The 13,754-nt window shown below is 33.6% G+C and overlaps 1 protein-coding gene across 1 annotated transcript; it reads right to left on the bottom strand.

Moving 5' to 3' along the window:
* Positions 1-2,513: 2,513 nt before the first annotated feature.
* Positions 2,514-4,510, bottom strand: LOTGIDRAFT_238221 (hypothetical protein). The gene has a single exon (XM_009049442.1). It carries the CDS (start codon positions 4,338-4,340, stop codon positions 2,946-2,948), a length of 1,395 nt encoding a protein of 464 aa, XP_009047690.1. The 5' UTR covers positions 4,341-4,510; the 3' UTR covers positions 2,514-2,945.
* Between the last annotated feature and the right edge of the window lie 9,244 nt (positions 4,511-13,754).

The raw sequence follows: 13,754 nt of genomic DNA, 5'->3' as shown, positions 1-13,754 counted from the left end.
TACTTCCCTTGTAAAAAAAAAACAGAGTAATTTCCCTTCGATTGACTATAGTCTTCGGATAATCCGAAACATTCTGTGAGATGTCAATGAAATTAGTATGTATCCGCGAGGTAAAGAATTTAGGTAATATAGTAAGCTAAGATAGTTAAACAAGGATTCAGAAAAGCTATGCTGGGATGAGAAAGCAAACATTTAGAATACTATATCCCTTTCGTATAAAACCTTTGGCCTACTGCATACTTCCTGAGGTACAGGCGGAAAGAGTTGGTCCATTATAAGATAATATAGAACTTGAAATTATTAACATTTCTAACATAATAATTAAATTCCTTTACGGTGACTGTAATAAGTGTAGGGCATAACCGTATCTTTCGTTTTATCCGTAACCCTTGAACTTTTGGCTGCACACGCAGTTTTGAATAGCCGACGAGACATCAGTTAAGTCGAAAAAAAAACTTGGATGGAACCGCAGACGAGTAATAATTGGTGTTAGGGGATTATGATTGTATGACTGAGCTACAAAAATATTTATCTTTCCGAGTATATCGGGGTTTCGTGGATCCGATTTAAAGAAATAGGTTTAAAACCCCGCACTTTTGGTGGTGCGGAAAATATCCACAAAGCAGTGCCTTGTTTGTCTCACCAGCTGACAACTTATGGCTATATCAGAGGCTGGAATAGAGGTACACCTTTGGGTCTACTGTAGGACCTACTTTACACGTTGGTGTATACGACTTCATTTTCTCTTGCCCTTCTTGCTTCTTTCAGAGTTTACTTGCTTCTTTCAGAGTTTACTTGCTTCTTTCAGAGTTTACTTATGACATTATTTCAAAATACATAGTTCAGGCATATATTATAGCCTGACATTGTGTATGTCTATCATCTAAACCCCATTGTATTCCAGCGGTATTATCTGTTCTTTTATAAGAAAAAGAAATCATGTGGTGTTTTATGATTTATCAGTCGTGTGGAAATTTTCTATCCTTACCCCCCGGAACGAATAAGTATTGAAACAGTTCACACATATATTCACACATTATTATGGTACAGGCAAATGGGTGCGACGTAGAAAATGCCCTTAATTTATTCTACCTTCACTTCCATTCTCCTGCTTCCTACATTAGAAAATTTTCCCTGGCCCCCACCTGTCCTCTAAAATTCGAAAAGGGACACCGGGGCGCTCAAATGCCTAAGCTATTACGGACTTTGTCTTATACTTTGACTGCAATAGCCACCTTTGCCACAAAAGTTAATAAATACAGCGATTTGTTTGGATAGTACGCTAGCGAATACAGTCAATCAGACAAAACGTCTGTAAAGCCATAATGTTTACAATCTTACTGTGGTGGGGTATGACTGGCTGTATTCACTGGCGTTTCAATCAGATCACTGAATTTCTTCTTAGAAAAACGCCCATTTCCCTTATTACAGATATGGATATTGGGGATAATAGGTACCTATAACCACCTAATTAAAAGGTGAAATAAGCAGCAATGCAAACCAAACACTGACAAACCCAATATGTTAAGATACTATATTATATTTTAGTCAGTATGCTGTACTGAGTTACATTTGATTTAAATTGGTATAAATCTGAATACAGTATAACAAAAGTTGGGCTTGATCAGTTTTATTATTTACCTGAGAAAACGGGTTTTATTGTCAATTGTTCAGTAATGGACACGTCGCTAAATTCCCAGTAGTCGTGTGATAACTCGTTAGCCCACAGCTTCACTAGCTCAAATTGCCAACACATGACGTGAAATCACATGGTATTTGTGTCGTCAAGTGAATTGGAGTAGACCTAAGTATATACTCCAAAACTAGTTAACATGATGTAAAAAACACTAATTATTTCACTATGTATTGTGAAGAAAAACATACAAACACTTCATAATATATTAGTTTTAACTATAGGTCCAACTATTTGTATGAGTCTGGTTCGGAGAGAATACATGTGCATTAGTTATTTCAGATGGAATTGGTTAAACAACACTGTGGATATTGACAGAGTATAATATAGCGTATTGGTAATCTCAAAGGTGGGTTTTAAATCCCAACCACCCTACCGCTCGAAAGCTGATAAAAATTTGCGCTAAAATAAGTTTTGTTATTTTAAGGATGGTAGATTTCATTTTACTTTGGACCTTTTTTTAACCGGTTGGAGAAAGCTCTGGATAATTGATACGTAGCCATTACGACTCTAAATGAAGTATTATTATGTCGTTTTCGTTTTCTTCAGTTGATTTAATCAGTGTTAATCTCCATCACAAAGATGTTGAACTCCATTGATTTCATTTACACCAGTCAGATCTTTAGGACAAAAGTCGCATCTCCTCCAAATAAATCAAATCAAGATTTCTAAAATTGGTTACTGAATATTGTAGCAAACAAATTAGTTCATTTGCACCATCATGTTCTTTAGACCAGATTCTCCAGCATCTGTTGTATATTAGTCATGCAAGCGATATTGGATAGTTGCTTTCTGCATAGTGAAAAAAGAAAGAGAAAATGTGAGGTATTTTTTTATTTCAATTATTGACGTTTAGATCACAGAATTTCTTGTCGAGGGTACAGTTTTTACTAAACAACCTCTCCACTTAAGTAACATTTAAGTTATTCTGGGACGGAATCTAAATACCGAATGGAAATTGATCAAATAAATGCCTGTGAAGTCCTTCTCTTGTCTTTAGAGGGGTATAATTTCAACAACCATCAACCGAATCCTCCATTGCATTATTCAAAATACCAACAATAAGCACTTTTATTTAGAAATAATTACTTTTATCAATAAATAATAATGACTGTACTTTCTCACAGTAAACTGACTGTGTGCATTAAAACATCTTAATTTGTAATGGCTGACTGATCTTCTTAAAGCTCACCGATTAGACTTGAAGACTCCATATTTAAATTTCTAATTACAGCTGAGTTAATGCAGTGCATCAGGAGTCAATTAGATTTTGGGTTTCAGCTAATGTCGGTGACTTACGAGCGGTAGTATTCGGTTTATTATGAATATGAATATCTTCCAGATGGTTGCTCATCCCACGTTTATTCCCTTGTGCCGACCCCCACGGCTCTACTAACAATAACCTCGACATAATGTCTGTTTTCATCGAGTCTGTATAATAAAGTTTTAGCTGAGGTTCACTAATCTTATTAGTTGGTTTAGGAGAAACTATTTGTAAAGTATTTGTTTCTGTGTTGATTGGAGATGATTTTTGTCTTTTAAAGTCAGGTTTAATCCGACTAAACACTCGAACATTAGTCCTTGTAGTGTTTGTACGTTGTTTACGACATCGCAACGCATTCAACAACACCCGTCCATATCTATATTTAGTCCTGTCATTGTTTTGAGCATATACATAAGGATCTAAAGCACTATTGAGAAATAAAAGAGCAATGCCACATAGTTTTACTTGATATAATATGATAGATTCTCCAGTAGCCAACTCTATAAATTGTGATATAACAAGTGGACTCCAACACAATAAAATCATCAATATAACAACTAAACACATTGTGATGGCTTTATTCTCTTTATCTAATACTGGTTGTCGAGCACAGCAAGGACATGGTCTAGTTACTGTTCTCCTTGACACTACTACCACTGGTGTTGCACGTCTTTCAATGCCTATTGTCCGATGTGGCACAGGTTGAAGTGGAACACGAACCGATCCTTGATCTTGAACGACACGAACAATGATCGAGTAAGATACGATGATTATCACAAAGCTAACGGTAACTAATGGACTAATAAAGAATAAGATATAATTATGACTGTTAATGTCTGGACTGTTGATTATAACTTGACAGTTTTGGTAAGAATCGTGCCAATTTAATGTCATCTGTAACGTTGACCCTAAAGCAGTAGCCAAGCTAAGAATCCACACAATGCCTAGAATAACAGCAACTTGTGTTAAAGTTAAGGTTCCACGAGCTTGACCCACCACTCTAGCCTGTCTATGAACGGCAATCGACACAATGGTTAATAAGGATAATAATCCACAAGTTATTCCTAAAAACAAGAAACTACCACAGAATATTTTCGGAGACGGAGGATCTTTAAATAATAAATATAAGAAGGCTGGTGAGAGACATGTACACAAAATAAAATCTGCTCCTGCCAAATTTAAGACCAATAAATCAAAATTAGAGCGCAGTTTTTTACATCTTAAAGCTTGAAGTATCACTGAACCATTACCAACACATCCCAGAAACAACACAAAAATAACAAGAACTGTGCACACAGCGAGAGTAGCTGTATGAATCGATCCTTGAAAGCCAACAGTATCGAAATTAAGTCGACTTAAATTACTATAATGTGTTTTCTCCATTTCTTTTCTCCACACTTTCTATTCGCATTCCTTAACGCTTTATTCGTTTTCTCTTGTAAAACACAAACAGTCGAGTTTAAGTAGTTTTAAGTTGGTACATGGTTTGGCGTTGTTCATCTTACATTTCTCTCTCAAACCAATATAAAGTATTTCAGATGGCGACTGAATGGCGACCACTTAAAATGTTCCTAATCGTTCAGCTTCTAAGTGATAAATGAGAATTACTCACTGGTTCCTGCAAATAGAAAACATAGCAGACATTAAATAATATGAGAAATACTTCTACATAACAATAAATACTACTTTAATATAAAACAGAGTGGATATAAATAATAGAAATCAGATGTAGCTCTTACATCTAATAAATACATGGTGCTAAATAGTCTGGAATCACTGTCAGGAATGTTACTTGTAGAAGAGAGAGGGGAATTCCACATATCTTCAGTCTGAGAAACATACCAAACGGAAATAATTCAACAATTGTGTGTTCTTATTCCCAGATAATACTTTACATTTGCTGAGAGAAATTATATATAGCCTAGTTCTAGTATCCAATAGTTTAGTTTTATCAAATGTTAGCATATTACATGGAAATATGTAAGAATTCTATTACTTGGTTTCCTTCAAATGAAAAAATAACAGTTTTCACTCACAACTCGATACAAACTTACAACATTTTCCTTCAAAATACACCCAGCTTAATTTGAATATACAGCGAAAGAAAGATGAAAACAAGTAGTATTTAAGCCCTTGCAATTACCAAACGTTATCTTGTAAAGTCAAACATTAGCGAAAGAAATGTCTTTGTAGTTGGTCGAGAAGAGAAAAGTCAATACCCCAGTGAATAAAAAAATACCATTCACATGTGCGTGTATAAGTATCAAAATACATTCAAGTGCGTTTACACATTCCGCAAAACATCACAGTGAAAAAACGTCTCCTTGTCTTACCCCGAGGATTAAAATAATTCAGTTTATCAGAACATCAATAGATCCTTGCAACATGTAAGTAATTTATCCACAGATATCTTTTAGTAGAAAGTCTGAACATATTATGATCCTAGCATATTTCTGAGGCCAAACCGTTACAAATGTTTTCTATTTTCTTCGCAATTGAATCTCTGAACTTTAAACTTGTAGAGAGAAAACGGGTGCAAGCCAGAAAAGTTATATTCCAAAAGCCATCACTCATTGAACCGACATTTTCTGTCGTCTGCTAACGTTTTCGTTTCTGCTGATCGAATTTCAGTTGAAATTTTGTAACAGAATTTGCGCCTGTTCCTCTCATAAGTCAAACTGACAACCTTTCCTCATTTGTCAGCACAATATATCTCTTCTTTATAATTACACAAATTCTTTTCGGTTGAGAAACAGCTTAAAATTACCTCTTCAAATTTAAAGTTCAGCTAATCTTTTCCGTTAATAGCGGACTGGAGCTATATAGCGAGAAGAAAACAGGCGACCCAATGTATCGGATGGATTATAATTTAACTGACATAGAAATACAATGCTTCGCGTCAAACCCTTAACGACATACTAAGATTGAATGGAGGATAGAATTTGATAGCGTTTTCTTTTCATATTCGCCTCCGCAGCGAAAATTGCTGTTCTTTTTTCGTGTATAGCTTCTATCGCACTAGGAGGTTATTCCCCTCCACTGCACCTCAATAACCCAGTAATGCTAGTCGGGCCTCCGGCTTGGCAGGCTGTCATTAGTAAGTTAGAATCGCTAGCAATTTGATCCACGAAAATACATAACAATACACTGCTTAGTTGGAGACTGTCTTTATTGTTGAACTGAAGCAGATAACAAAGGATATAGTCAGTGTCTGAAACGAACATTTAGTTATCTCAACTCAACTAAATTCCAGACATTATTCAAAAATATCCTCTTAACGCCTGTCAAGTAGACCTGGCAAATTTGTCATTCAGTTTGGTTCTTAGTTCTTGGTTCTACATTCAAGCAAAAATATGTCCTAAACGAAAAGCATGTCCTGTATCTATAGGCAGCGTCATATATGCTAAGAAATCCCGTTTTGTATCATCACACCTTTTTATAAGTGAAGGATAGACAATCTGATCACTTCCCTTGCTTTCTACATCCTTTTCCTTTCGAAAATTTGATTCAGATGGTTGTTACACTCGTAAAGATCATCGGAATTACATTGTTAAAAGAGTAACTGCTATAAAATAATGTTTGATATTGGGTATTTAAAGGCAAATGAAAAGAGAAAGCTGGAATCGTTTAAACTGTAATCAGAATCCCAATGGAGGTGACATTCAAAGTGAAAATGTCACAAACCTAGTCAGTAACAAAATGACTACCACACCCCACCTTTAGCAAAATATTATCAAAATAGATTTCCAAGTACAATATCACGTTAGTTTTACTGGTTTCAATCCCCTTTTCTGTTTTTTTTTTGTTGTAATATCTATCATTGAAAAACCTAAGAAGAAAAAAGTACCGCATATCAATAATTGAGTAATAAAGCAACACGAAATACCCGACCAAGCTCATATAAGAGCGTTCCTCCGTGCATTGTCATAGTAAAAATAAAGCTGTATTTGTGAGAATGAATTGACAAAGGAATGGGAGAGGTGAAATTTACCCATACCATCGTGCCCAATTCAAATACCTCACCCACAATATTCGTCATCTAATGTTTGGAACGCTATCCATTTACAGAAAGCCAAGAAAGATATTTGTTCATTTTGACGTGAGTTGAACAATAGAAAATCATGTTGGACTTTATTCCGTGGTCTCTTTTCTTGTTTGTAAACAGAGTATAGTGCACACAAGATAGCCGAGACGGTAAACTGAGCTTTTCCCTTGTGGTCTTAACAAACATAACCCTTCTTTGATAAAGGTTTTGACTAAATCCCTTATTCTTTCTCCAAATTTTCGTCAAATTGAATTTTCTATTGAAATCATTCACAAACGCCTTAAAAATAGTAGTTCATCAAATCATTGATATGGTCACAAACTAACCAAGTAATTCTTCTATTAAAATTCTCTCAAACAAACATTGGATTAATTTAAGTCCTATCATGGCCCTACAACTCTTCCAAATGGCTGTTTTTTGTACATTCTAGGACAATAAAGTCAAAACCGAAAATAAAATTGAAAATATTGCACGTTAAAACGATTTCCTCACCTAGCAAGAGAATTCTCATAGCGATTGATATCAGTTGCCATTTAGTAAAATATTCATACCATTTTAAACCACCCCAATTATCCAGGACTTCAAATTATCCCAGAGGGTGGTCTATAAATATACGAAAGGTCACATTATTCATTTAAAACCTGAACTCTATCGATACATTATACAATAATCATTATTATCGTTGGCCAGAACATGACGCGGTTGCCCACAACAGTGACCATCGTGATTGTTTAAGGTCAATTATCAACAACAGTAGATACTGTACCGCGAATTGTCAGAAAAATGAACAAGATGGCATTTACAAAAACGTGATGATGTAGTTCAGGTTCTTTCTAAAAAATATATTTATAGGAATTAGGAAAATATGGAGCATTTCATTTAATATTGTCTCCCAGTCAAAGCATTTATTTGGAAAGTTGAATTTTTCCGTCTTCTCTGTTTGATGACGTAAAGAAAAGAATATTGTCGGTTGTTTTCAAGAAACGTGTTGTTGTAAATGTTGTTTCAATTGACAACAATACATCAGAGATTTTTTGTTTGACGTTAAAAACGACTTTTCAAAAAAGGTCTTTTGTTTGGTTGTTTATCCTTGCTAATACTCGTCTTCTATTTGATCTTGATAACCCAGCCTTTCTCTTTTTAACCTTCAAATCTTCCCAGTATCTATCAGGCTTTCGCTATTCATAATTATGGTGTGATGCTTTTTGTGGTCATCAGCAGCTAAGCAATTTTCCAAGTCATGCTCAACAAAACATCAGAATGTTTGGTGAAGCAATTAGAGATCGAAACATCAGAGTTTTTAAAAGTATGACAAGTCAAGAATACGACAATAGGATTTGTAGAGTATTTACCTTTGGTCATTTGTTCTAAAAGCTACTAGCCTTTAGAGGCTTGAATCCTTTTCTAATAAATTATGATTTCAGTTGAGTCACTTCCTCCCAACTTAAAACTAAACTTACGGTATAGATAAGAATAATGTAAAGTTTAAAATAATCTGTAAACAATATCTCCTTGAGAAAGAGTTGATATTAAATGATTTAGTGTCTCGAATGAAAATGTCGCTTATCTGTAGTTTAGTTTCATTATAAACATTGATCCCATTTAAAACCAATTGAAAGCCATTAATAAAGATTAAAGTGTCTTGTCATTTTAAGATAGCAGTATAGAAAAGGAGGGTCTATCTACATAAGTTCATATCTTGAAAATGGTCGTCAAGATAATTTGTCGCAACTAACATTTGCATTTTTGCAAGCATTATAATATGAGCAAACCATGGCATCACCAAAAAAAATTTAAAGGGAATGTAAAGAGGTTTTTGAAAAAATTGTATGTGTATCGGGGACACTGATAGCATCAATTTGCACCACTAAATGGGAATGGTGCAAAGCTTTATCAGTGTTCTCGATACACATGAAACATTTAAGTCATTTAATCCTGCACTTTCACGACAATCTGGAAATAACTTAACATATAAATAAAATGCAATCTGTGATCATATGAGTGCACGGCCTTTCCTATTAAACAACACAGTTAGTCGTAACAGCGAAGTGATACTTTTTTCACGCAGCCAATAAATTATAGAGCAATAATTATAGCATTGTATTTGTATAGGCTATAATTGTATTCAAATTTATTTTTTTCGCACTAAAGTTTGCATGTTTTCTGCAAGTATGATTGCCTTGAATAGCTGTTTTTATAATATTTAGACAAAATACATAATATTCTTAACCAAATATTGTTCTAGTTGAGTTTTATACAAAAGACAGATTTTCTGACATAGCTGAACTCGAGGAATCGGTTATTCTAGAGCCAAAGAAAATAACAATAACCTATATTGTATACAACTTAAGATTTTATTCAAAGAAGGAAAAGAAATAGCCTTTCTATTCTTTGACACGAGTTAATGCATTCGACATCTGATTTTTTTTATCGAGTTTCCCCTACAGATCAAATACTTAAATATAACACTTGCTGTAGATTCTGTGGAATGAGCGAAGGGGAGGCTAAACCATGTATTTTACCTTAGTCAAAACAATACTTCCAATTCTAATACAATATTTCCCTTAAATTCTCCGAAAATTTATTTCCGTTTTGAAAATAATTATATGTGGCTTATCAAGATGTCGTAAATTTAAGTAGAATAGCCGATAAAATAATTCTTAGACTATATAAAGGCAATTATGAATTCCATTATTCCATTCCATCTCTCCATGCCTCTGCAGCTCAAGCTCACTTTACCCATTCCAACTCTCGGGAGGAAGTGTTGCATAACGGGCATAAATTGTTTGATAATTTGCCATAGAACAATTCCATCAATGTTGTCGAAGGCTTTTTCAAAGTCACACTCAGTATATAAACTCGATCAAACTTAGTTATATTAGTCTAGTTACCAGTCTATTGTAATCCTTACTAATCTTTAGATAAATAATTTGTTACTCACGGTAAATCCTGTTCCAATATTTCACCGTCGACTTCATTTAATTAACAATTTCCATTTATTCATAAACATCGAAAAAATAAACAAACTGACTTTAACTTCACCCGATATACTCGCCAATTCAATTAACATAACATTCAACAAAAAACTCGCAGTTAATTCAAAATGTCGAATTTCAATTTAGTTAAAGACCAAGGTTCAACATGACTTGAAAACAAAAAAACTAAAATAAAGCGAACGCACGATTATATTGAAATAGAAATGACTTTGTAGACACCGCCCTGGAGTTCATCATTGTTTTGTAAAAGTTATCTTGTAAAATAAATCAAGCAAAATAATCATAAATTAACCCAACTTGATTAAAAAATCAAATTTATTTGAATTTTGCACTTCGATTGTATACAGATTTTAAATATTTTTCAAATGTCAGTCTCGCCTAAGGAAAAACATTAAGTTTCAACATACCATTAATTTAAAATAATGTGCACAAGTAGGCCTACAAAATCTCAAAATAAATCCCACCATCTCACCATACAAAACATGCACTGCTTGTGTTGGACACCAGAAGTTTTTTTCCATCAAAAAAAGCAAACAACCCTTACAAAAAGGTCTGACATATTTTAAAGACAATATTTACGTTTTATCTTTGAAATTGTGTGTGTGACTAAACTTGACATGTTTAAAATGAGTTGTTGAAGATGGTTTGTAGTGTAATGTATAGATACTAAGTCAATATTCTGACACAAGGTAATATAGAATGTCGGCCTATAAGACTGTTATAAATCTTCTTTAATCTCAAATCAAGTCCCCTTATTACAGTCCATAATTACATCTAGTTATATAACAAACTCTTCAATAACACGACAACTTCAAGTGGCCCCCTTATCCATATTGAAGAAGGGGTTGTGCCTAATAAGTGATTGCGACCTAGACGGAGTTATAACCTATCGGAATAGGGAGGAACAATTTCAGGTAAACTATAAAAATGTCTTGACAAAAACAAGACAGAAATATTCAGATATCGGCAAGTTATGCATGCTGATGTGTGTTTAACTTTTCATTTTGTTAGTTTTTACGTCGTTATTTCTGAATAAAAGTCCTTAGTTACCTCTCTCCTTCACATAATTTAATAATATAGATCAAAAGATATGTGCATACAGTGTTTTTTAACCTCAAAAATGTTATCAAAAATGATGATTTTATCAGAATCTATTCATAACATCACAAAGCTAACAATTCTGTAGACATTCTTTGAGGCACTTTACAATAACCAGATCTCCAGATGTAGGAAATATCTCACAAACAGTTACATTATACTAAATCAAATCTTGGAATAAATACAAGTACTGGGATTGTACAAACTAATTCTTTGATCTATAAACGTTATTTCACATTGTATCAATGACGGGGTACAGCAAGGTTGCCTATGAGCACCTTACCTTTTCTTATATTTTACAAGTGAATATGAGTTGACGTAAATGACGTGCTCTCCAACTATCTCACCTCATCAGTTTTTGCATTTTAATCAAAATCTGTTTAGAAACATGAACCTATGATTTGAATGAACATTGAATAAAGCGTAAAAAATAAATGAATAGCATATCTTGATAGTAATTTATGGTTTAATTCATCGAAAATTTAGTCATAATAAAGACAGTAATTATCTTTTAAAAGAGCAATAGGTGTATTGAATATAAAGTAAGGAAAATGTTACATATTGTACCAAAATGACTTTTATATAATAAGTTTTTTATCTGTTTCACTTGACTTCACAACTGGTCTAGTAAGTGCAATGTTGATGATTAGATGTAGAATCTTATTACTTATTGAATAAAAACTAAATAACTTGAGAGTGTCTTTTGTTAAGATTAGCATGACAAAAAGCTTTAGTGTTCTTTCATGTTCACGCTACACTAGAACATCTTAATACTTTACATGCGACATGTACTTAGCCCCCCATGATTTTCTATGGCCAAGTTCGAGAGAGAATTTTTTTTTAATAATTTTAATCACAACAAGAATATTGTACCCAGTTTCAGATTTTCATGATAAAATATTTTAAGATAAAATACAGATAAAACACATTTTATAGGATATTAATTTTCACCAACAAAATGACAAAACAAAAATACTAGTAAAATGGGAGTTTTAAAGAAAAATTACCACTTTTTGGATGTTAAATTAAGCCTAATACCACCAAATTATAAATTAAAGGAATTTCGAAAAAGGCAGCTTGCAATAAGCTTTGCGTTCGGAATGACTCTGCTGGAAATATTGACGTCCATCAGGTAATAAAAGGCAAAATCATCTTCACTTAAAAGTAGCACCCTCAAACCCACATGTATTTCAGAGGAAAGGTAATCAAAACCAGAACGGCGATTAGGAAATACATAATTCAGAAATATACTGATGTAATGGAACATCATCTGAAGTAAGTGCAGCGCCTGTAACAAATTGATTCGGTACCCAGGGGGTCGACTACAAAAGCTTTGATTACTGAAGAACACATGAAGATATTCGAGAGAAACCATGTAATTTCTGAATTCTCAGATTTAAAATATTGCCTAGAGAAATCCTAACACATACACACCCAGTATAATTTACTGTAACATTCTAGACTTTAAAAAAACTCACAGCCAACTTTGCCATTTGTAAAGAAATAAAAATGGTTTGTTTTCCAAGGAAACATCAAGATATTTAGGTTCGTACGCCCGACCTTACAATTGTTTTTGGCTGTTCAAGTTGAGATTTCTCGTGTTATAGTAGTTCTAATAGTTGCCAGCTGATATCAAATATCGTCTGCAAATAGAGAAAACTTTCTAGTTTCCCATGTAACCTTTAAGAGAATATAATATAGTGTAAAAATAACTGTAGCGGCTTACCTTAATGTTATATATCTATATAGACACATACCAGAATGTTGAATAATTATTAAATATAACCACTTGAAACTGTTCCTCCTATAAAAATCTACAAATAGCTACTGTTTTCTTCTATCTTTCATACAAACTCCAAGCGCCTGTGATAATACAGTAACTGAACTGTACGGGTCGCGGCAATTGATTGCTTGGCCAACCGGAAACCAACTAACGTCGTCTCCTATTGGCCGCTGAATAAGAAAAGCAGACGATATATTTTTTGTTTCTGTGCGGGATCAACTCGTGTTCTCATGTTCAAAATACAAGAACAGTTTAGTTTTTTCAACGGAGAACGACGACAAAAGGTTGTAGGGATTATATTTTAGACTCAAAGGTCTAAAGGTCAATAAATAATATTACAAACTTTCATGGGGTGTGGTCTTTAAAATTTATTCAAATCATGCTTTTAAAGTAGGGATGTTCGCTTGAAATGAAGAAAGTCCCCGAAACAATAATCTGTCTTTTGTATAAGGATTGTAGGTTTTATTGTCTTGTGAGCTCGATGCTGGTAAATGGTAACTAGTCAATTGGAATAGCTTGGATTAACCAGTAGGCCTACACTGTGCTGTGCTCTAAATGCTACAGAGACACTGATCTAAAAGCGTGCTGTTATCACCAGAAAAAAGGCAATTTACAGTAATTAAGATTTTTAAAAAAGAAAGAAGATGAATGGTAGAAAAAGTAAAATAATTTTGATGTTTGAATGATGAATGGAAGCCATAAAATCAACAATTATCACCAGAAAATTTCTCTATATCTATTTCAAATATGTTTCTCCTTCAACTCATAATAAATTACTTTTTTTGAGATATTCGTGTAAAAAACTAATTTTCTCTCATAAATGTTTTGAACTGGTCTAAATTACCAAAAGATATTGAAAATCAACATCACTTTGA

This window comes from Lottia gigantea, assembly GCF_000327385.1.
Source record: "Lottia gigantea unplaced genomic scaffold LOTGIsca_136, whole genome shotgun sequence".
Classification (NCBI taxonomy): Eukaryota; Metazoa; Mollusca; class Gastropoda; family Lottiidae; genus Lottia; species Lottia gigantea.
The sequence above is the reverse complement of the archived record's forward strand: the minus strand, read 5'-3'. Positions and strand labels throughout refer to the sequence as shown.

What these genes read in the sequence shown, in the direction of transcription:
- LOTGIDRAFT_238221 (XM_009049442.1), bottom strand. Translation starts at nt 4,340, where the DNA reads ATGGAGAAAACACATTATAGTAATTTAAGTCGACTTAATTTCGATACT.